The 25823-nt window shown below is 32.2% G+C and overlaps 1 protein-coding gene across 2 annotated transcripts; it reads right to left on the bottom strand.

The window, feature by feature from the left end:
- Nucleotides 1-2478: 2478 nt before the first annotated feature.
- On the bottom strand, nucleotides 2479-20195 carry LOC137925434 (BSD domain-containing protein 1-like). Of its 2 annotated transcripts, none has more exons than XM_068768868.1 (9): nucleotides 20040-20195; nucleotides 17599-17689; nucleotides 12837-12953; nucleotides 12443-12500; nucleotides 9583-9680; nucleotides 8482-8696; nucleotides 7638-7760; nucleotides 3948-4024; nucleotides 2479-3203 (listed from the first exon to the last, which is right to left on the bottom strand). In XM_068768868.1, the coding sequence occupies exons 1-9, from the start codon at nucleotides 20048-20050 to the stop codon at nucleotides 2839-2841; spliced, it is 1155 nt and encodes a 384-aa protein (XP_068624969.1). In that variant the 5' UTR covers nucleotides 20051-20195; the 3' UTR covers nucleotides 2479-2838. The 2 variants fall into 2 exon arrangements, with proteins under 2 accessions (XP_068624969.1, XP_068624971.1); XM_068768870.1 differs by having other exon boundaries at nucleotides 2479-3200.
- Nucleotides 20196-25823: the final 5628 nt, after the last annotated feature.

Here is a 25823-nt window from a genome sequence, read left to right as displayed (position 1 = left end):
TGTGTATTCTTTTTTTTACCTAGAGAGCAATGGAAAGGGCTATACTCGGAGTTTCCCTGAGAGATTGAATCAAAAATGAGATCTGCAGAGGAACCGCGAAGTTACCGAAGTAGCTTGCTTTAGTTTATCACAACTGTATGTTACTGCTAGTCTACCAATAATATAAGGTCATTAAATATTGCTTTATAGATTCATTTAACCTTTACGTTATTTTCAGTGTTTTATAACAGTGCATTTAAGTAAATCCTTTTAAAATTGGATTTTAATTAAATTCCGTAATAGAACCAAAGTAATCGTATTTCGATCCAGAGAATTGGCAAAGTGAAGTGGCATTGGGCAGGACACACGTCCTCCTGCAATGTAGACAGACCATCTTGTAGAGTTCGACGTAAGGTGCTGGATACAAGCCTTCTTTCAACCGGCACTATTGAGTTTTTGGGGTAGACCTATTTCCATCACTGGACGTCTATCGGCTGAAATGGTGATTCCTGAATTTGTCGTTCAAGGGTAATAAAATATATTAAATTTCAATTTTTATTAACTTTAATTCATATTCTTAATAATCATAATTTACAAAACATAACGAAACCTATGTCAACTCATCGAGCTGTGAACATCGTAAGACCTAAACCAATTTAAAGAAAAAAAAAATACTCTAAACAAATGGCGACATTACTACATGTATGTACTAGGCGTTCTAAATACAAAAATTTAATACGCACATTAAGTGGCTGGAAATCGCCGGGAAATCCCCCATACATTTATTGCACAGTCGTAAATACAAAACAGCATTACCAATTTATATCGAAACGTATTGTCGCTACATATACTTAATTATTTATCTATGTCGATTACAGGGCACATGGTGTGCTCGTTAAGCCGACTACAACATCTATAATTAGTGACCAGACATTTGAATGCATATTTACCTAAAGTTTAAGTGTTGCCTTAACATGGACAGCACTTTCGTTTTGAAAAAATTCTGAATTGATAAAATCATATTCCAATTATTCGTTTCAATTAGGTCTAAAAGTCAGTTGTAGTAGAATGCTTTTTATATTGATAATATATAAAAAAGATTTCCTCTTATGTACTGATTCATCAAGATATCACAGAAACCAAAATGCACAGAGACTTAAAATTTGATACGAATATTTATTTTGTCCAGTAGAGGTCAGCTAACAACGGGCGTTACGGAATTCCAGCCGCCAGGGGCTAGCTAGCTATAATCATATAACTATAAGAGTTATTTGTGACTAATATTTTTAAGTATATATTAATTTAATAAAGATATATTATTTTGACATCTTCATTTGAGTGTAGATATATTTCCGGAAAAGATAAAAGAATGTTTATCTGATTTTAAAATCCTAGACGTACTAGATTTTTTCTCGAAGCCATCTCCATATTGTTTTAGCATATATTATTTTAGGCAAATATTCATTCGACAATCTGATCTCTGATAATCACTTATAACTATTTATTTTGCTATATTAAGGGATATCACACTTTTGTATGTTTAGATAATTATATTTATGTTGCATACGCCAAAGCCGATGTCAGTACAATGTTATTAAAATAAATCTATATATGCAATTGTTACAGTAGCCATTCTCAATAATTACAATATAAATTTGTTAATATATTTAAATTTCGTGTCATTATTATAATTAAAATACAATTTAGCAACTAAAGAAGGTTAAGGTTAAAATATTAAAATTATTGGAAAACGATAGTAAATGCAATATAGAATATAACTTACAAATGTAATTAATAATCATAGAGTCATAAGCGAAAGAGCGAACGGAACGTAATTGAATATATTTTCAACCTCGGATTCAATGCAAGCGTATAAACACATCCGTACTTTTTAATTTTGCGACTTGCTTTCATGTTTAACATTTAAAAAAAATTAACCATAGATAATATATGGTTTATTTATTTATAGGGCTATATTGGTGTAGTTTTAACAATAATGTTTTATTATTTGTGTTCATAAATAAATCTTAGAATTTTTTCGAAATCTTCAAATTACTAAAATATGAATTTTAAATATATTTTTAAAACATTGTAATATTTATATTTAAATATATTCTGCATGATAATGTGTTTATAAATTATTATAACCCGACTGGGACCGCTGTATCGTGCTTAGGTATAGCTAAATACCTAATGCGTGATAGAGCGGTTCTAGTGAGACATATACTTTGTTATTTATCACCAGAAATGAAATAATCGGATGCGTATTCACCGTAAAGTTGAAAGTATGAAAAATGTTTTCCAAAATCATTTTGTGAAACGGTAAACAAAACCTTTTTAAGCAGTCTTAATTAATCTGAAAGTAATTCACTGAAATCGTCTTAATAATTTATTATTAATTTATGTAGTCAAATATTCATACGATTATTCGATTTCGGTTTTATACCTCTCGGGTAAGAAGAAATATTTTTTTGGCATTTAAAATGTATTATTTCATAATTCAAATAAAATTAATATTAAAATAGGTGTAACCAGTTGGTTTTCAAATATTCATAAATTTCTTTTGAAGTAACCAAATTTATTTATGGGACGTATGAGTCAAAGAATGTAATGTAATAATGTGTACATGTGAAATAAATATAATAACAAGTACGTTGGTTCAATAATCCTCCCATACACACATGTTTAAAATTAGTTATTCAAAAATATAATAATATATGTAAACTCGTCAAATTTAAAACACAACATATCGAAATAAAAGCAATATAAAACAAGTAAAAGTTTTATCTTCCACATAAATATGATTGACGCAGTTGATTTTTATTTTTAATATATGGCCGGATTAGTTATAGTACAGAGTCAGAGCTTTTGGCTCAACGGTTCCTCTATTTCAAATTCCTTTTCCCAGCTTTCATCAGAATTTGCACTCGCGTCATCTTTAACCTGATCCTTGTCACCAAAATAATCTTCAACTAAATTATTCCCACATTCGTCCGGTTTTCCCGCCTTTTTTGTTGATCGGCCATTTTTATTCTTCTTGTCTATAGTTGTGTTATTGAGTTCATCTCTGAGCGATGGCTTGGTGGGTGTGTCTGCGTTATTGTTTATTAAGTCCCGTGATGACGACCGTTTATTGATTTTCTTTGAAGTTATTTCCTTTTCATATTCCTCTAATAGTAAGATTTGTTGTTCCTCAGTTAATTCGACATCATGTGCGAAATCTTCTGCGAGAAACCAAATACATTATAGTTATGTTAACGACATTAAACTTATTGTTACATACGCCTTAGGAGGGTAAAAGAAAAATATAAGGGAGACCGGAAAAGTAACGTCGCTTTCTTAAGTTAAATTCACACGACTACATTTTTAACAAGTTTTTATTTCTAATCAACGACAATACCTTCATTATCAACAATCTTTTGCCATATAAGCGGTATAAATCAAACGGTTTTTTTAAACAGAAATGTCATTACTTTCCGGTCCCCCTAATATATCGAATTATAGAGGATAAGATAACATATTACTTTAAATGTTCAATTTCGTCTTAGTGAACAGTAAAACATTAATGTGAGATCGAATCAGAAATATGGAAATCCGCAGAAGAAAGAATTTGAAACAATGAGTTTATTTGTTACAATACATATTAATCAGTTTCTATAATTTATGTACACTTCTAAATGGTTCTATTGGAAATCTTTATGATTATCTTACGGCTGAAAATAATCATGATAGCATAATTGCTTTGTGTTTGCATTATGTTAATTAACAATCAACGAGTTATTACGTTTTAAAATTCACAAAAGAACATATCTCTACTTTCTGAAGAGCTTATCTCAACAGGTCGTTGTGAACACGGCTTTCTTTTTTATTATAATCTGATTTATTAAGGAGAATGGTTAAGTTACGAACCAACGCTGAGTAGCAATATTCTTAATTCAATTACAATTTGAATATTTGAACAAACTCACCATCTTCCCAGGTCACAACCTCGTCAGCATCATTTTCGTAAGGAATTTCCAGTCCAGAGAGAACTTTCTTTGGACTTCTGCAAAGAAGAAAGTACAGCGTTAAGAGTATGTGGGTACGTTACATGATTTTCGATTAAAAACAAATGCTTTTTGAGTATTTTTTCTTTGTGCCTTTTGCATGTATTTATTTTAGTAACTTGAAGAGTAGTTTCACCTGTAATATTAACAATATCAATTTGTGATGTATGATTTAGAAAGTGTAATAACAATTTCTGTGCATCACGATAGTCACAACTTTCATCATCATATCAGCCGATAGACACAACAAGGCTTAGGTCTCCACCATAAATCACCACGATGACCAGCTCGTGTTGCTCAAATCTAGGGATTTTCCGCGACCTTGACTATGACATCGCTTAACCCAATGGAGGCCATCCTTTGCCGCGTCAAGAACGTTTCGGTATCCAGTCCAGAGAGAGTTCAGCCCAGGACTTGGATCAGTACAAGGAGTACGGTATATAAGGCACAGGCGTTTCGAAAACACTATAGTAAATTTTGACCTTATAGAAGCCATTGTTCATTCAATAAAGCGAACATTTTAAGTACTTATAAGCCTCTGAATCGAGCACAATAACTATTATACAAATCACTGTTTTTTTAATTGTTCATATATTTAATACAAAAATACTTAACTTTATATTTATGCAATTATAAACTAAGTTTTTCCGTGTGTCATTGGAAATTGTTATTGTATTGTATAAAATTACAACTCTCCCTACTGAGCCAAATTTTAAATGATCCAATACTATATTGGAAGTCTAGTCTCGAAATGAGCTGATGTCGATCTTAACAAGCCTAAATCCCTCAGTGGGTTATAGAGATTTCGCTGTTGTATCTTTATTTATCTCTATATTTTAAAAGATCCCAAGCCTGATGTGAATGTTTAACTTTTCATAAAGTTATATGTAGTATGTTATAATTTTTTAAAAACAAGCTGTGAATTATTCTAATATATCTAAAAGATTTATACTACCATTATACTAGAAAATAAACCTGAAAATATTTCATCACATACCCATTAAAAAAGTTGTGTAGTAGTTTTTTTTTTAATAAGTCTGACCATAAATAATTATAATTCAAAATAAACAAAATATCACTTTTGAATTTGGAATCTGTCATATTTATAGGATTGTTCATTGTTGCCATATATTCGCGCCCATATATTGAAAAAACATTTTGTGATTTTCAAATAGAGTATAGTGATAAAGAGAACCAAATCGCTGTGTATTACATAAAATTACATAAAGTATGTATGGTGTCAAATACAATTTTTAAAATCCTTTATACACTTAGTATTAGTCTAATGTTTGTGTACCGGGCTATTGATAGGTACAACGAAACCTCTGTTTGTGACAGAAAAAAATCTGGAAGATGTATTCGCACGAAAAATAAAATCTTGAACGAGAGCGCAACATTTTTACCGCGGGACTTGATAGCACCTAGAATCATGACGCGTATTTTAGAAGATGATTTAGGACTTGCAGTCTATAAGAGAAGCACTGGCCGTTTCTTAACTAATAATTTTATAAAGGATAGGGTGGTATATACAAAACAACTACCTTAGCAGCACGTAAGTCGCAGAAAAAATTTTTACGGATTTAAGAAACAAAATGGCGGTATTTTTGCTGAAAGCTTTGAAGGAGCTTCCAAATTAGTCAACATAGCACAACGTGGGCATTATACTTCAGTAATGGTTTAGTAGGAGCTCTGATGGAATGAATGAGACATATGTTTGTGAAAAAGGTATCAAAACATCGGCACAAGTGTATCAAGATACCATTCTTGAGAAGGTAGTTAAGCTCCTTAACAACACCAAGTTCAATAACCAAGAATGGTACTTTTAGTAAGACTCGGAGCCGGGTCATAGAGTTCGCTCACCCAATCTTGGTTAGAAACTAAACACTGGCCGTCATCTAGTCCTGATCTTGGTCAACTGGATTATGATTTATGGTCAATTTTAAAGAGTAAGGCTTGTTCTAAAGGCCATGATAATTTGGAATCCCCAAAACAATCCATACGATTGACAGTAAAGAATTTTTCCATAGAAATACTGTGTGCTGCTATTGATAACAGGCTTCAATGTTTAAAATACTATATTGCATCCATTGGAGACCAATTTGTGGCTTGAAATATTTTGTTTTATTTTAATGTATTATATTACCATACTGCAATAGTAATAAATGTTTCATACAATAAAAAATATTGTTTTTCTTTGTAACAATATTTATGGCAAGATTAAGTAAAATGATTGTGTGCATAAGAAGGAAAAGGGAAGATTTGTGCAAAAACCAAAATCTTTGCATCTAAATAAAACTTAATGTAACTTACAAATTATATATTGAATCAAAAGTGGTACAATTAAACACATTAATAATAACATGAGCGAACAAAATATATAGCTAAAATAAAACAAAAAATAATTCTAATTATAGCAAATGTATCAATCTAAATGATTTGCATGAGATTATTAAATTTAATTATTTGTTAATTTTAAGTATAAAACGATTTTTAGTAATGACAACAAGCATACATTAACTTAATGGTGATGAATGGGCGGTTAAAATAGAAAAAAAGATGTTTAACAATCTAATGATATGTGACTTGACCTATATTTTAACATTTCTCTATAAAAATGTGAAAGAATGACTAACCCTATAGGATTGAGTCATTCTATAGGTTAAAAATAAGTCAATCTATATGATGTAAGTAAGTCACTCTACAGGATAAAAATGAGTCACACTATCACATATTTGATTAAAGTGAGCCAATCTAAAAGATAGAAGTAAGTTTTCCTATAAGATAAGAGTTATTCAATTTATACGATAAAATTAAGTCACATGATTGCAACAAGTCACTTTATAGAGCAGAAGTGAGTAAATTTATAGGATAGAACTGAGTCACAGTATTGGATGAATTTGTTGTCTTTTAATAGAATAATCGTGAGTTAATCTATATATTGCATAAAAGTACAACATACTTATATATTGATTTAAGTAAATTGCACTTTAATTGTGTGATATAAGATTGCAGTAAGTCACTTTAAGAATGGAAGTAGAAGTAAGTAAATTTATAGGATAGAAAGTGCGATGCACTATAGAACAGAAGTAAGTCACTGTATAGATTTCGAGTGTCATAACCATATACAATTAAATCGGGAAACTAATAAAATGTTAAGTTGGCAATAACTCTAAAACGATATCTACGATTAAAAATAGAAGAAAGACTTCTATGTTTTAAGATGCAAGTGTAATACAAGTATAGTTGTACTTAAAATATGGCAATATTAAAATTTTAGTTTGTTCTGTGCAGCCAATTCTATATGAACATTACAAAAGACTAAATAAATCAAAGATCTACCAAATTAGTTATGAAATGATTTTTAACTTTATTGAAAATAGTTGAAAGAAGAATACAAAAATATTATGGCTACAATCTAATAAGTTTTGTACGATATAAATTTGGACGGTTTGTTAAAAAAATGTGTTAAAAATTAGTGTATTAGTAAAGATGATCATAGTAAACATGCTGTGAAATTGTTATTTCCTATATGAAGCAATGTTTTTGTAATTTTTCAAGTCCTCTGTAATCCTGACAACTTCGTTTGAGCTCACAGGTATGATAAGGACTTACTGCTCGATTGGCGCTTGAAGAGGAAGGTGCGCCAAAACGGGGTCGGCAGAGGGCTGCTCCATTGGTTGTTTGCGAGAAGCAGCGGCCAAACGGTCTTGTAGTAAGGCCACGCGGAAAAGGTACCTGCGTATGAATATTTCATATGCAACATTAAATAAATCAAATCTCTTTTAAATGAGTCTAGTAAGAAAAAATATAATTCAATATCACAAAGTCAATATTAAAGCAAAAAATAATACTAAATCAGTTTACAATAATAAATACAAGTATTATCTGTATATATGACTTTCAACTAAATGGCTACACGTTAACTTTATAATAAAATATTTGAATAATTTTAAAATTAAAAATGTTCTGTTTTTTCAGCTGTTTTTTGTTATGTAAATATTGAAATCACCAAAAAAAATTACTAAATCTACCAAAAATAATTTTAGTAATATTTTGATTATAAGTCAGATATAAATCTAACGGCGAATGATGTTATTTAGGTAATAATTCGTTAAAGCCAGGTCATGTATGCAGAAAGCTCCAAAAAGAACGGATAATCTATAATGGCGTTCAACACGACAAATAGTAGTTTTTAGGCTCGAAAGTGTGTTGCTATAGTGCTACCAAAACCGGGGTCTCGGCCCCCACCTCACCATGCCTTACTAAGGCGCGGTACAGCTGTTTCGGTAGGACTATAACCGAAATGATAACCGAACGCACAAACTCCACATAGCCCTGCCTAATTCCAAAGAAACAGTGTAAATTATACGTTGATATCCAACTTCTCCCTTTCTAAACCAAAATGGGGGTATTTAGGCATATAGGCCAAATTAAAATCTTTTCTAAAAACCCTTACCTTTCCCAAAACTCTTCATGAGTGACTGCGTCCGGTACCAATTTATTGTACTGCGCTTTCAATATCGGGTTCGCTTCGAGCCTTTTAATAGCCGAGGCAGGCGTTATGATGCCCGCTTCGGAAGTCTCCAGACTGGTGCGCCAGGCTTCGAACTCTGGACTATACGCCGGTACGATGTAGGTAGCGTCCACGCGTTGGAGCGCTTCTAGCTCTTTCTGTAGATAAAGACGTTTAATATTTAAACCAGAAGTTCCTTGGCTTTTTTCCTTAGACACTTTACAAAATTAGCTGATTCCGAAAGATCCTCCGCAGATATATTTTTACTATATTCCCAAAATTAAACAAAAAAAGCGAAGAATAGATCTTAGTGTGGAATTTGCATAGCGGTTGTGTCAATGCCAACTTTAATTCAAGTTCCTACTGATAATTCTAATCACGAATAGTTTCCCAAAAACCTTAGAATTGTTTGGTTAATTAATTATATGTAATTAAATGTCAAAAATGTACTGAACATTGAGTATAGTTATTACAACTGAAAGCCGCTAAGCTTCGTATATTACGAAAAAATTAAATAAGTGTGAAATATAAAAATGTGAATAGTGTAGCATTAACCCTTTTCTTACGACAGTCTGTTCCGCCAAAGTGACGCTACTTAAACGAGCATGTGCGCCGCGATGTTTCCTCGTGTGACATATTTAAAGATTTTACTCTTATGCACAAATCTCGGACGGCAAATTGTTAATTACAAACAGAAGTCTGATGATACTTAGTAATTAATTAGGCTAAAATACAAGGTGTAAGCCCACATTACAAGGTGGAGACCGGCTAAATCCGGCGCTGGAACATACGGGTCGTCCAGTGGACGCCGGCTAACTCCCGCGCTGCTAACGAAAGGGTTAAGTAACAAGTTGAAAGCTCTGTGCCGATCAACGGTAGAGGTATAAAGATAGGTGATATTAACAAAAAAAAATAACTCACTAGATCTTGTTACTTACTATTAGATGAACTGCTATTTAGTTTCGATACTTTTGAGTGTAAAAATTTTATGATGTAATTTATTTAAAGACAGTCTTTGGGGTTGCTTATTGTGGAAGAACGCACCTTATAAGTGGACAACATTGTTGTATCGCCCGATGACAAAATAACCTCCGTGTCATCCTCATCGTCGGGTTCCGGGTTCAAAACCGTGCTCACTTGGCCTGGAAGAATATTTATTTACTTACACTTTTTTGTACACCTCACTTAATAACTAAAAAAAAGAAACAATTCATAGAAGTACAAGAGGCGGTGTTTTCGCTCAATGCAATCTCTACCAGGCAAACTTTGGATGGACATGAGAGACACAAAGGAGAGGGTAGATTTAGGTGTACATAAAAGGAAAAGGTATTACATAAGTACAAATAATGATTTATCGATTATTTTGGCATTATAAGTAGTAAGACACCGCCTGAAATGATCATCAGCTGAGAAGAGCTGGCCAGAAACAGTTGCTCCTTTTAAAAGAAATAAAAACGATTTATGTGTACATTATTACATCAACCATGTAAATGTGTCAACAAATCAATTCAACAAATCAATTCAATAAATCAAAAACTTTTGAAGGTTGTAATATTATTTATTTAACCCTTTATAAGGCAGAAGGATTCAGAGTAATAAAATAACCTGCGCTTATATATTTGGCATGTTTTTATTGATATAACAAAAATAAACTTAAAAGAAAAACACTTATTATTTCGGAAGTTTTGGAAAAATAGGTGGTAAAAATATTCCCACTGCCCGTCCACAGAGCCACATGCAAGCGGAGTTTGAGACATTATTTTCTATGAAATTGTGCAAAACAAGGCGTGATGCAAAGAGGGACATTACACTTGCTGCATTTTATTTTGCTACGCTTATCTTTGACCTTTGTGCTACACAATTTACAGCGTCGGTAAGTCTCCAACTCTGCTGGCATATGGTCACCTACGTTTACAAACCGCAGTTCTTCAGGTACAGCATTTACAGTTTTTTGATATACCTCTGAGCATGCTATGCGTGATTTCTTGCAGATATATGTAGGCAAGCTTGATCTTCTTTTTCTGCTGCTATAGCCACCAATCAACCCTCTGGCAACAGCCACCCGAAATTCTAAGTTGGTAAGCTTTTCTACTCTCGACGTTAGGGAATATAAAATGAAAGAGTTTGTCAAACTTGCGTCCACCAAGAAGTAGAATATCCGCAACCACCAACGTTTACTTCTCCTTTCGACAGCATACGTCCCCTTCACTTGGTCAAAACGGTCGACACCGCCCATTCTTTTGATGTATTCTTTCACAACCATAGTACAACTTACAGCTTCCCCGGTGCCATTTTTTTGCGTTCTTTGTACAGTTGTTACTTCCACTTTAGGATGAAATGCAGTTGTCAACAATAAAACCTCTTTAGTATCTTGCCACACAGCAAGTGCTACATCTTGTTTAGTTCTCCACTTGAATTCACCTATTTTCAACTTTAGGCTTTTGTTTCTGCCGTTTCTTTTTGTGTTATTTTTTATTATGTTAGGTAAAATTGCTCTATTTCTTCTTATTGTTCCAGTGGCATAAATATTTTTTTCATACAAGTACTGCATGAGAGAAAAATCGCAAAAAAAGTTATCGAATGTAACATGAGACTTGAAATCTACTTGTGCTAATTTACTTGAAAATTTCTTTACGACATTAGCCCCTAGCCAACATCTGCTCAATATCATTTTTATCCAAATAGCGCGGCATTTTTCATGAAAATCTGAGAAAAGAAGGAACTAGTTCAACAAATGTACATAACACGCCACGGGCAGCGGGAATATTTTTCCCACCGAGTAAAAAATCTTCTCACATCTAAATACGATAGTAACTTGTAAGGTATAGCAAACAACTTGTAGAATAAACATAAATACATATTAAAAAAAAAAAAGTTTCTTACCTCTTTCCAAATAAAAAATATGAAGATTCACGGTGTAACAAATTTTCTTTCAAAATTACCGCAATTTTTGACAGCTAGTGGCGCCAAGAAAAAATATGTCACACAAACGTAATTTTTTTTTTATAATAATAAACCAGGCATCCGTAGTTGCCAGTGCAACAAATTAGGGCTCATTTGATAACTTACATAAAAAGATAAACAAAGTTTTTGTTGGTGGTAAATATATCGCCTCTGCCTTAAAAAGGGTTAATAATATAAGTTTAATTTTAGATTTAAAACTAAGAAAAGGAAGCCCAGAGATATCTTGTGTAACGTTATATATATGCGTACATTCAGACTGTGTGTGTAACTATTTTTTAAAATAAGATTTCAAATTTTGGCTTACAAATAATATTTTTTAAAATAAGAATCAACCGCTAGAACACTAACTTCTTTAGAAACATCTCTCAGAAATCTCTTGGTTTTAAGTATTTTTTTGTAAAGAAATACAGAATTATGGTGGCTTCGGCTTATAATAAAATATCGTAAGACAAAATGCTTTAATGCCAAAATGTACTAGTAAAGCCATATTAACGTCCGTTAACTGTCTTACTTTCTAATAATATATATACTATTTATATTTTATACTGGAGCTTTTTATCTAAAAAAATGCCCAAGAACTATTGAGACGGTCAAGTCTAACGCTTCATTGCTAATAAGTAAACCATTACAACTTTGACTTTTAACATTAAGAATTGTAAACATATACAAGTTGTTAACTATTAACTTCAAACTAATAAAGAACATGTGACAGCGCTTTTTATCGTGACTATCTTTTATCTTGAGTTTTGAGAATAAAATAGGAAAGCAATGTTAATATTTTTTGTAACATATATTTCAAATCATATATGAATTAAAACATATTTATTTTTAATGTATTCCCGAAACAGCGCCGAGACGGTTAAAGTATCGGCCATTATGTTTCAGCTGTCCGCTGTCAACACTTGCGCTCTTTGTTCAATAAACTAAATAATATTCTTACCAATAAATGTGCTGAAACTTTTCTTCATGACATTGGCAGGTGACTCTGGTACGTCGAGCTGGAGGTGCAAATAAAATAAAACTTTTTAGATCATACATCTCTATAGTAATACACTGTCTAGGATTCATATTTACCATCTCTCTTACTGTCGCTTATAGAAAGTTCACTTTCAAGTTAAGTAACTAAACATAAAATAACGCATACTGTAAACTAAAAAGATGCATTTCTCTTCAATATTTATTGTTACTACAAATTACTATTCAGAATAAAATAATTAAAAATCTATACATTGTTAGAGCAACATAGTTTTGAACTATAGGTAATAATAACAGTTGTTATTTAATTTTACACTTTTTCTACAGATGCTACGGTATTATATTACATTGTATTGTACCTTGAAGGTCTTTCCCAACGCGCTAGACGTGGAACTGAACACGTGACTCGCTTCGCACTTTACCGCGGTGCCGATCTCGTCCAAGTCCTTCTTCACCATCGAATATACCTCTGCGGACTATATAGAAAAATTAAATCAATAATTGTACAGGACGCATGGTATTTTTAAATCTAATACTAGTGCGTCACTTTACAGCATCATCTCATCAGCCGATAGTCGACCTCCGAAAGCCATATGCTTCATCCAAACATTTCCATGATGACCAGTCTTGCATTGCTCGCTGTCGTTGGTTCAAGCCTGGAGCATACTCACGCCGTGACTACCGGCTTGTGGTCGCCACTCTAGAACCTTTCGGCTCCAACCGCCATCAGTTGCACTAGGAATGTACCCCGCCCATGGCCAATTCAGACAAGCAATTCTTCGAGCTACTTCGATAACCTAAGGTCTTCCAGTGATCTCTTCATTTCTGAATCTAAATAGCTCTGAGAATCAAAATGCGAGTACAACCTACTATTTGTCGACGCTATATTATGAATCATTTACAAAATATTTATCTCTTTATATACGCTTATTTGTTTTTTCGTCCTGGTGTATTATTTAGTTAAATTCACTGTGAGTAGACTACACAATGAAATTATATCAAATGTTTTTTTTTTCTTGTACAAAAATATATAAATTTTTGTAGCAATGCAAACTTACACGACCTGCTCTCCGGGTGTATGGTAAATGGTTTTTCGACAACTGAAGAGAGTTGCCACTGTCGGCTCAGCCATTAGAATTCAAATGCAAGTCAAAGGCCTCCCTAAACCTATCTAGAGGGGAGATATATCATATTGGCCACCTTTGATAGGCGGGTTGGTGATCGCAGTGTGGTATTATGGTAAGCAGAAGACGCTGCTAGCCATCCACGGGGATCTTTTTGTGAGCAGTGGCAACCAATATCTGCTTACGAGGGTAACAAATGCGTCCTTATCTAAGAAGAACTACCTCAAACGAAATTCTGTTTTCTTTATAATCATTTTTTCTCGCAGATTTATTATTAATCTAGTAGTTTATTCCCAAATATTATTATCGCTTTAAATTAAATAATAGGACATTTTTTAAATGTATTACGTGATAATTTATAGATATCATACCGGGGCTTATATAAAAAGCTGACAGTTACCTACGAATAAGTTACTTATTATATGGAGCCTAGAGAAATATATAACAAGCTTTTCTTCATTTCTAGTGCTACGTATGTACTCTCGTGTTTTTTTTTATATATTAATATACCTTTATACATAAAAAAGCTTATGTTATTAGTGCCGAAAGGAAATAAATGAATCAACGAAGTCACTAAACACATGTTAAATCAAATTAAAAGTTTTAAATTCATTTTCGAAGTAACGTATTAAAAATTTACCAAGCATATATTGATAATATATTGTCATAATTTTAATGTATTTTGGAACGGTGTGTCAAGGATCAAATACACGACCTACAGACGTTAGAGACAGTCCTTGCTCGCTCGGCTAGCACAAGTCAATGGGATTCGTTTAGTTCTGTCGATAAATCAAAGACCTTGACATTAATATACGTACTTAGCTCGCTGCTCGCAAGGCAATCGATACGGCACGGTCGCATACCGCGCCTTTATTGGTAACTTCCGGTGAATTAATGACGGTGATAAGATATGCATATCGAGACCGGTGAAGTGCATACGATCTCGTGGTTATTTCGAATATTTAACATGACAAAATATGATTTCAGATTATTTGTCATAGATACATGTAGCTTCATCTCAATGTCAGCCGACAGGCGCACGCTGCAAGGCATGTGCCGTAGTAATCTCCGGGAGATACCTATGCCTTATAGTGGGCGTATTTCGACTGAAAAAAAGAAAAAGGTGCCACATAGCGCATAGAACAGGTCGCTGAGGCTTTAAGATTCCGGAGTAGAGACCATGAGGGAAGCGCAGCGTCACCCACAAATTGGACAGTCCAGCTTGATAGTCTTCTAAAAACGTTGAACGCAGGCGGCTTTCCAAAGCATACTGGAAATCCATGGAAGTGGCCTATGTCAAGAAGTGCACCTTTCCGAAATAATGATGACGAATAATGTATTAGACCATTTACGGTTGTTTCATTAAGTAAACGTTACCACTATGTTCAAGTGTAGATACATACGTAAGACAACAGTTAATACTAAGTTACGCAAATGAATATGGAGTTGTCTCTTGAAATAACTAACAAAAGATCTGTTGAAATATCATGATGGGACTTATAAGCAAATGAACGTAAAAAGAAAATGTATCATTCATATGTATAGTATCCCATAGACGCACGCTGCATGGGATATGTTTCCGCAAAGATATCTATTGGGGATATTCAATAATCGCTCTTGGCAGGATAGTTGGCAAACGTAGTGTAGTATTTTCAATTAATAATGCACAAAGTGTGAATTACATAAAATATACATAATATATCTCAGGAATCGAACCCGCGACCTACGAACGCTAGTCTCATTCCTCTACAGCTGGGCTACCACTGGTCATATGTATGCCCCGGCAGTATACAAAAAGAACATGTAGAAGTCTCTATTCTGAATAAAACACTGATAATCGTTCTAATAAAGTACTTGTAAAAATATTTTCAACGTCACTACGTTTTATCGCCTTTTAAGCCGTTCAGAATTATTTCTGAACCAATACTTCTAAATCGATTAAGTATTTAGTTAAATACTTAAAAATAAATTAGTAAAATATACGTATCATTGTATTTTCGCAAACCGACGCATAGATACTGGCGTACAACCTGAGGATGGCAATTTGGAGTAGGGATGAGGAAGTGGTCGCACGAGCCATAATGTTAAACACTGGACATTGTTAGGGTGTCATGAAAAATATACAGGACACCATTGATTTGAAAACCTACGAATAAACTTAGGTAATAGTTTAAGGGACTAAGTAAACATGGACATACAAAAACGCGAACAAAAAATCGTAAATATTAAATAATTGTAAAAACAAAGGCACGGACGCCAATGTCTTTTAAATATTGGAAATAAAATTGTATTTTCACTTATTTCTTGTTATTATTTATTAAGATCCAATAAATTGTAGTTATAAAAACAATGCGAACTTTTTAAAAAAAAATTGTTATGAAGTAATTTTGTATTATATTTTGTTTTTTGGATACCAACAATAAAAATATTTTTATATTGCTTTTTGTTTTAATATAGAACGGATAGCTTTTAGTTAAAAAAATATGCCACCACTATTTATCAAACACTGATAAACTTTGTCATATACATGCATATTTATAATTGTTGAAGATTTGGTCTATAAATAAATAAGAAACACATTTTTTATACCAGAATATAACTACTTATCCCAGGGCAGTCATAACAAGTCTTGAAAAATGAAAATCATATTACAATTAAAACTTTAAACTTTCTTTTCAAATTTCTCACTAAAACAGTCACCCAAAGCTACAGATGATTTTATCTGTAATCATCAGTAGCAAGACGTCCACAGCTGAACAGCCTCCCCCATAGATTTCTAATAGGTCCGGCTGAAAGCTGCCTACATCCAGCGTCCTTCGAAGAACTTATGGTCGTCTGTCCCCCTCATGGGCGGACGTCTACATGGCTCTGAAGTAGAACCTCACCGGCTATCTCTTCTGCGCGCTATGTGGCCTGACTACAGCCACTTCAACCTTTCAATCCGCTGGGCCATGTCGGTTACTTTTGTTTGTGTACAGATCTCCTCATTTCTAATTTGATCCCCCAGTAAAATCCCGAGCATAGCTCTGCTATATATAATATGGCAAAACCTCCTTCTTTGTGTGATTTTATTGACCTGAGATATGGTTATAAGGTCCTCACTTATTATTGCTTGGCTTAGTGTTAAGAATGTGAATAAATAGGTATAAATACTTAAATCTGTGAAGAGGTGTTAAAAATAAAATAAGAAAATAAAAAAGTAAATGTAAGAAAATAGTATTGTTTGTTTGTTTGAAACAAAAATAAAGCAAAACAGAACAAAATGTAGACCTGTGTGGTGGGAAGGCGACGATAGTGAGCTGATGAATGAATGGATCAAGAAAATATGAAATGAATGAAAGAATTTGTGAAGAATTAAAGATGATTGAATAAATGATATTGAGGAGGAAAAAAGAAAAGAATGCAAAGAATATGATAAAAATATATACATATATATTTTGTAAAAATAGTCCCTATGTACCTAAGAGGGGGGAAAGTAAGGGAGACCTCCAAATACAGGGGCCATAAACAAAAAATGAGTTAAGAATACATTTGAATCATTATTGCCCGCCGATCTAACGTCACGTAACTAAATGGTCCTTTGCATTCAAAGGTATGCTGTCAAATGGTCATTGTGAAATTGACTTTCTAGAGCCTGTCTACAATGATTTATTATACTTACTGCAGCTGATATTCTAAAAGAGGTGAAATCTTGTAATAACTTCAAACACATGGAGGTTTGAGAATTAAACAGTTTTTTTTTTATTTATGAAAATTAAGAAAAATTACACAAACTTAAAATTAGTTGTGTAATTCTTTAATATTGTCCATTTGTCTGCTATGCGTCGTTAAATCGCTGCGTTATTTTGTCTCGAAAACTGCGAGGCAGTTTCACTGTCTTTTTTGCTCCAAGATGTGTATATGTGTATGTCTCTCAGTTTTTCTGTTCTTGTAAGAATTGCTTAACAGTGAAATGGTTAGAAATATTATTTATATACATAAATAAAGTATATCATACTTTTGTCTTGGCTGATGATATCCATGTGTCCCACCAATTACCAGATGACTTCTCTTCCTGTTGCGATGACTCATTTGGACTGTTCTCGCACCTGTTGAAATCACAAGAAGATACATTGAAATTACAAGAACTCAATAATTATTGCAAAGGAATTACGTCTTACTTGAAGAGTTGTAGTCATGTGTAGAATAAGAAGAAAAACAGTAACTAATAAAATAAAAAAGATTCTAGGGTCAAAATAAATACTTATGTACCCTATGATCTTCGGTGGAAGCCTATGCCTTGCAGTGGGTTTCTATCGTTTGACATGATGATCTCTAGTGGGATTAATTCCACAATTCCTGGCATATGCATTATACATCATTATGTTGTGGTTTATTCTTATTTTAACCATAACCTTTTTACTGTATCTCAGAAGAAGAAAAACAACAAAAACCAATAACACAACAAGTTTGTAAAAAGTCTTGCAAAGCAGTTGAGAGGTAGTTTTCGAGAATCTTGATCACACCCAAATACATCGTTGTCAGACAAGAGACTGAATAATAAGTTGCATATTCCAAATGTGTGAGAAAGAAAACAGGACTCTATTGTCTGTTCTAACAGAAAAACATCAGATGGAAGGTGGCAAACAACATTTTATTGTGAAACATGTACAAATCAACCTTCTGTGCATGTTTGTAATTACTTTAAACTTAACCATACTGTAGAAAATTATAAAAAATCGATTTTGATATGTTTTTTGTTAAAATGTGTTCTTGGAAGTCACCAAATTCATATAATATCACATTTGTTGCTGGTAGGTAACATCAGAAATGGTGACGAGTGCAAAGGGATAATGATTTAGCCATTCTATGTTTGTAAGACTTACTATGAGACCTGTCAATGGCTGATTAGAACCAAGAACTCATTGAATATGAAAATATCAAAAATATGTTCACTCTGAACAGGGAAGCTTAGTGTGAAAAAATGTGACAAGATGTAACGAGAGTGGAATTGTAGGGTGTATAAAAATGTATTATGACCATTCATAACTAATTATAGATATCTTAGAATATTCAAGATATTAATACCTTTGTTTTGAAAGAAAATTATTAATTAGTTTATAATTTAATATTCAGAGATATACTTAAATTTTGTTATTATTTACTATGTGTAGATTATTGTATGATTACCCCAATGTTTTCAAGGAGGGGTATTCAACTTTTGTGATGTAATATTTCCAGCGGCAGTTGCAGGAAGTCTAATATGGTGTGACAATGAGGGTTAAGAAAAGTGAAATTTAATGATGCCTTATTTACTTAATATATTTATTTAAATGTGTCTTTATGCCACAATGATTATATTAAATAAATATAATAACTAAATTATAAGTCTGTAAAACAATACTAGTATAAAATATTTCCATAACAAATGAAGCATGACATTTATGCAGTTACTTGCTATATACACGAGCATTACTATTATAAACCATGTACTGGTGTTAATGTTTTTCCGATATTGCCTTTGATAATTTGTTAACTAAATATGTTTTGTCATCAATTTTACTAAAACTTTAAATTTAGTTATAAATGAATAAAGATAACCAACAAACATAAGAGAATAAAATGCACCATTATAAATTGATAATCAATTAAACCTTTTAGTAAACCTTTTAGTTTATTAAATACTTTTTAAGATATCATGGCAGACTAGCCTATAATAAAGGCTTCCGACATCTTTTTACTCAAGCATTTTACAATCAGTCTTCAAACTGACTCTGCTCACTTTTTCATGATACATCTTTCATAGAGTATATCATATTTTGGATATTAAACCATAAAATCTCACTCATGTCTTTGTATGTTTAATATGTGCTTGATAATTACTAAAAACCAGATTTTTTGACAGCATGTCACAGTTTGCTTTACTAGAATTTACAAATTGCATCGATCGAAAAGAGCAGGGCGCTGAAGGCAACCATAACTAAGCAAAAAGCCTACTAAAAAAAATTTATTCTTATAAAAGTGTATTTTATAATCTATCTAAATGTTTTCTGAATAACAAAGATTGCGGAGACAGTTTGTCAACATCCAATTTATATATACATAATTTTGCTCATTTTACATAACTTGTTTTGTTACATCAAAACTGTTATTCTTTTATGTCATTATTATTTACCTAATTATTAAATATTTATTATCGTATAAATATATTAATAGCATTACAGACAAGTATAATGATAAAACAAAACAGTTATATATGGCATATCCTTGTTTATAAAAAAGGACAATGAAAGCGAAAGAATAACATTAGCTGAAAGAGGAATAAAATTTGTATAATATTTTAAGTTGACTCGTACGATTTTTTTTTTATCGGTATGGAATATCGTTATTTATTTGTATAAGTACATTTCATGTGTAACATCAACATATACAAAACAAAGATAAAAGATAACAACTTACTTTTCAGCCATCACGTCGTTTTTTTCCTAAACAACGTAATAAAATAAGGAAATGGATCTTTACACATAAAGTACTGTGTGAATATTTTTGTTATTACACGAAATTTAGAAAAAATTTTAACTTGACATAGTTTAGTTTTGTTTGCGTTGACATAAGGTTTATTCTCAAACGTACTTGTACTGGTTACATTCACAGATAACTCTCACCTATCTTAAACTCTTTTGGGACTTTATATTTACACAGAGGTAAAATATATTATTACGTAATTATTATAATAGGAATATCGAATAAACACTAATTTTTATTTTATATTTATTTTTTATCAAATACTTAGTAATTAAGTTCGTATTATATTTTGTGTATAACGGAACGAACGTTGTTAATAATAGGTTAAAAAACATTCTGTCCTGTTTACATAAAAAACAAACACATGATTAAAACATAATTACATTAATATATTGCTAGTTTTTAAAATAAGATTTTTATTGATATATTCGATGGTAATCAATTTTATTTGTTTCTTTTTACCAATGGAAGCTATTGCGTGGCATTGATATTTCGCATTTTTATATTATGTATATTAATCTACTTAAAGACACGATTCGTTATAAAAAAACTTTAATGTTGAAATAATTGATAATTGTTGATGATGGTCGCTATATATTAAGTATTGTAACAGCTTTTTTTGGAAATCGCCTTTTTACTTTTTCTGTCGGTAAGAATCGATGTAGAACAACGAAATGCAAGAGACCAACTAATTACTTTAATTTCATATAAAGATATTATTAATTTGCGTTGGCGGGAGGCGGTATCCTTATAATTTTGCATGCGGATTATTGAATAAGGTATTGAAGGGGATATTTTTATAAATAAATCGTGGTGCTTAGTACAGGTTCAAAGATATTTGTGCTACGATATAGACACAGTGTTTGTTTTAAATGTATACTGGGCGAAATGGAAGATCATGATTGCATATTTTATTTTCTTGTTAAGAAATTGAGAAAGGCGGTTAAAATGTATATGATTTTTACAACAATACAAGGGTTTTCTTCATACTATTAGTTGATATTTACCTATGTTAAACTTTAAGGATAATTTAGTAAATGAATTATGTTTAGAATAAATTTTATATAAGATCAATTGATACGGTTTTTTGTTGTAATAAGTATTTTTATTATATTTTGTTGTAATAGTTATTATTGTCTGAAATTATAAAGCAACGAATAAAACGTTAAAAAAATTATGTTTAAAATTTTACCCATTTTTAATTTATAAACATTTTGTGAGTAATATTTGTAAAATATGCTGATATTTTTTCATGCGCGTATTTGTTCATTATGTATATAAGTTACTACAAAACCCATGTTTTTCTTCGGTGTCAAAATCTTTTTGCAAGGTTGTATAGGGATTCAAGCGCTTCCATGATGTTAGTTTTTGATCAGATTTGACGTGCCTTTCTTCATGTTATTAATAAGAGTTTGCGAACCATGCTTTAACGGCTTCCACAGATACAGGTTGCTAAAAAAGTCCAAAATGAGGTATTTGACTTTCACAACAAGATATCTTGTGTTTACGTAAATTAAAAATATTCTTATAAAGACGTTTTTTTATAATCATCATAATTCGTCTGTTTTCTTTCGCTACTAAGAAAATATTAAAATAAAAAGTTTAAGGTGTTGTGTATTGTAGAGTTACGAAGACGATCTATTTTATAAATAAAGGTTTAGAAATCGTTTTCAGCACATTGAAATTCGTTGTTCTTAAAATATTACTTAAAAATTAATCTGTTTTTTATTACAACGAAAATATGAATATGTAACCTATAATAGTTTAAATGAAGCTGTGATAATTTATCATTATTTTATGTTATTGATATTTTCTTACATTGTAGTTATATCAATTAACTGTAAGCAAAACTGCAAAATGAGATAAAAAAGCTTGAATATATTATTACCAATGGTTCAAACATTACGGTTATATGTTTTTACTTTGTTTATGGAGACAGTAACAAAATTAATTGTTAGTAGAAGAATTAATATCTCTTCAACAACAAAATACGTAAAACATTATTTATTTTAGAGAAATTTACTACGATAAAAATAAATAACTATAGAAAAATTTAATTTTGGATAACAAGATTTTAGGTAAAACAAAACATGCTGTATACTAAAATCTGAATGGATTATTCTTGCGCATAAACTGAAATAATAATACAGGCAGTGATCGACACGGGCCTTCAAAGTTCATCGCTCAATCAGCCAGGCCCCGCGGCAATGACGTCACGCGGCGTGACGCGACCCGCCTCGCCGCGAGATGGCGCTGTACGATCGTAGCCAATACCTTTGCACTGCGATGTGTGTGGTACGGGCACAAATTAATTGCAAACCATATGTTTTCTAGGTTATCAAAAATAATGTTATATCATGACAAACATGCCTTAAAGTTTCTTAGCAAACAGAGTATTTACGTATTAAAGCCACCGCAGCATGGGTTTTTGCATTTTAACTACCGCCAATCTACAACTAAAATTTTTGTGCCAAATAATAAAATAAAACATTTAATTTTTAATCAAAACCTTTGTAAAATTTAAAACACTTTATTTAATAACAAACTAAACAAACCAATTTTCTTATTTTCATGTGTAAAGACACAAGAACCTTCTGGGTGAAGGACAGGGTTATGTGGGATTTCTAACCATTAAAACCACCTAGGTAGTCGTCCTCCGTACTTAGAGGGATTTGCGCCCTGTGCTGCTTTCGGGGGAAGCTGAACCTCCCTTCGCAATCAGTTTTGTGTTGCTGCCCTCCTCGTATTTATACTGAGTGGACAATGAAGGTTCTATCCTCAAAGTCCGTGAATCCGATGCTGTTTTAGAGAGATATTTCAACCACTATTGACCAGTGTTAGGCCAGCGGCAGAGAATTGATACTTACGACCGTAGGTGGCGGGTATGATTCTCGGGATAAAATTTCATATGACACTTTGTGCATTAATTATTTAGCATTGCCACAAACAAGTTTGCTGAGGATGGGCAGCAGAGTCCTCTGCGTACGATAATAATACATAGTGATAGCTAAACCGCCTACCATTATGGTAAAACTTTCCATAGATATTTTTCGGATTGGTCTATGCGTTGCAGTGGGCGACTATGGGTTAAAATGACGACAACGAAAATTTTAATGAACCCTGGCTAAAGTGTTGAAAACTCAATAAACGCAACCTAATCTACTGTTGCGGTGGTGTTAAAACGTAAGTACACATGTTAGATTTTCGAATTTGCCGAAATAAATTCGATTTTTATATTAACTTAAAAAAAGTATATATTTAAATGAGAAGGTTTAAATGTTTTGATTCACTTGGCTAATGCTTATAAGCGTGACATGTTTGAGAAATTGACGATGCTGAATGCAGCTCGCGCTTAACCGATCTTTCTAGAAATCTATTTAGGTAAGCCTACGGCTGGAATGATCATAATGACAAAGAAATGAAAAATTTTTGTAGTTAAATTACGGGATAGTGTTTATATCTAGAATAATGCGGTTAAGGAAGCTCTAAATTTAAATTTTTGGTAAGATACGCCATTTTATACAACAACACTTATAATTAGTTACGTACTTTTGCATCATTCAAGTGACTTGCAGTTAGAGGAGACAGGACGCAGATGGCGCTTGGCCTAATTGTCTATCTAATCCTATTTTCTAGGTAGAAAATCCTAAGGGTTTCCTTAGGAAGCCTCAGCTAGGACCGTTATATTCTACTATACTACGAGGTTAGAGGTCCGTGCTAATGGTATCTTTATTTATATCTGACAAGACTAACAGATATTTATCTACTATTAGCAATTAATTTAAAGCAATCAGATCGTTACAAAATATGTGTCTACTAAGAACAATCAGAAATCGCATAAGAAGTCTAAGGTCATCGAAGTATCTCGAAGAATTGCTCGTTTCAAGTGGCAATGGGTGGGGCACATCGCTTGTTAAACAAATGGCCGTTCTAGTTGATAGGTTGTCGAGTAGCGTTCACGAGCCCGTAGACGCGACGTGGATATATTTTCCACTAAGTAGATCGATAGCATAGTTAGGGTCGATAGGAGTCTCTGGATGCGAGCAGGTTAAAATTATCCCCCGTATAGCGTATTAATCCCACATACCCCTGTCCTTCCCCCAGAGGTGGGGCATCTTGAACGTCCGCAAGATTTACCCCCCCGAAACCAAAAAAAATGGTCACCGTGGTGGTGTTTTGGGAGGCCTATTTGCAGCGGATTACAGCGGGCCTACATCGGATGAAAAGAATAAAAAGAACAATAAACTTTCAACTATTACGCGACTAGATAACTCGGTCACATGTATATAAATAAATATTGACAGCTAATGGGGCACAAGGAAGGTTAGATTGACTATCAAACATTCGTCCAAAAGGGACTCAATAGGATGTAGTGGAAAATAACTATAGTGTACATTAAAGCATTACAACAAAATTATAATTACATTATTTCTAATTTTACTGCGTACGGAACAGAAAACTGTTATCTTTAATGAAACTTTGTTTAATATTAAAACATTAAATAAACATAGTGTTAAAATTTGGCTACAAATAATTTAACGCGAGTTGTTGGTTTTTGTTTTGTTAATACAAAAATAGTCGATTAATACTGTTTTTCTATATTATTCATTTCTTACCGTCTATGTATAAGCTAGTGTGAGTATGGCTATTGCCGTATACGTCTATATAGTCTAAATATATTTAATTTTGTACTATATCATACGAAGATAATGTTAACTTATTTGTTTTGCTGGTGGTGTGCATGATTGAAATAAATAAATAAATCTGAAATAGTTGAATTTTATTTTTTTCTTTCTACATTTTGTCGGTATAATTTTGGTCTTGTCAACAGGCCATTAAAAGAAATCAGATGATTTCGGCAAAAAAAAAAAGAAATATTAATGTCTTATGGCAGACGGCGATTTTCTTTAGACAACCATATGTACATAATACATTCAAAAATAATTATTTTAATACTACTTTTAACGTAAACAATATAATAATAATTATTTGTCTATTCAAAGTAGACAATTAACTTATACTAATATTGTAAACACGTTTATTTAAAAAAAATAGGGATTTTGGTAAACATTCCTTATTTGTTTCGAATGAAATAATGTTTACGTGTGTGTATGTGTGTGTGTTCGTGTTCGTATATTTTTTTTGTGTGTGCAAGCGGACATTTTCAACAAGGGACTCCAACCCAGGCGCGGCACGATATAGCGATTGTAACATTTTGTTTTGTTGTAAAATTGAACATATTTGGCAGAATATTTTACAAATTTTATGATGTTTACTGGTATTCGTCAATAGGTAATAATAAACGTGTAGCACTAAGCCAAATAGCTAATCTTCAATCTGCTCCGGGGAGCTCACAGTTGCGAAACGAAACGTCTATGTATATTGTACAGAATAATATTCAACAGACATGATTATTTCACTGCCTGATCGTTTTATCGATTGGTAGGAAAAATCGTGCTTACAATACTATAGTGTCCATGATTAAAATCATTACGGACAAGTTTTAAATCAATATATATTTTTAGATACACATAATTTTAAAGTTTATATTGTGTGTTATTTTTATATTGTGTATATTCAAATAGAATATGGACACAATTCACCAAGCAGGTGTACTATATATTGGTACGGTATGATAGGTGTACATTTTTCAGTTTTTTTGGTTCTGAGTTACGTCGGTGACAATGTTATTTAGTACACAAAGTGTGCTTCTAGTAA

Source organism: Battus philenor, unplaced genomic scaffold (assembly GCF_028537555.1).
Source record: "Battus philenor isolate CCGP_79_NKW_IND1 unplaced genomic scaffold, ilBatPhil1.0.hap1 SCAF_27, whole genome shotgun sequence".
Lineage (NCBI taxonomy): Eukaryota > Metazoa > Arthropoda > Insecta > Lepidoptera > Papilionidae > Battus > Battus philenor.
This window is presented reverse-complemented; position numbering and strand designations above follow the sequence as displayed.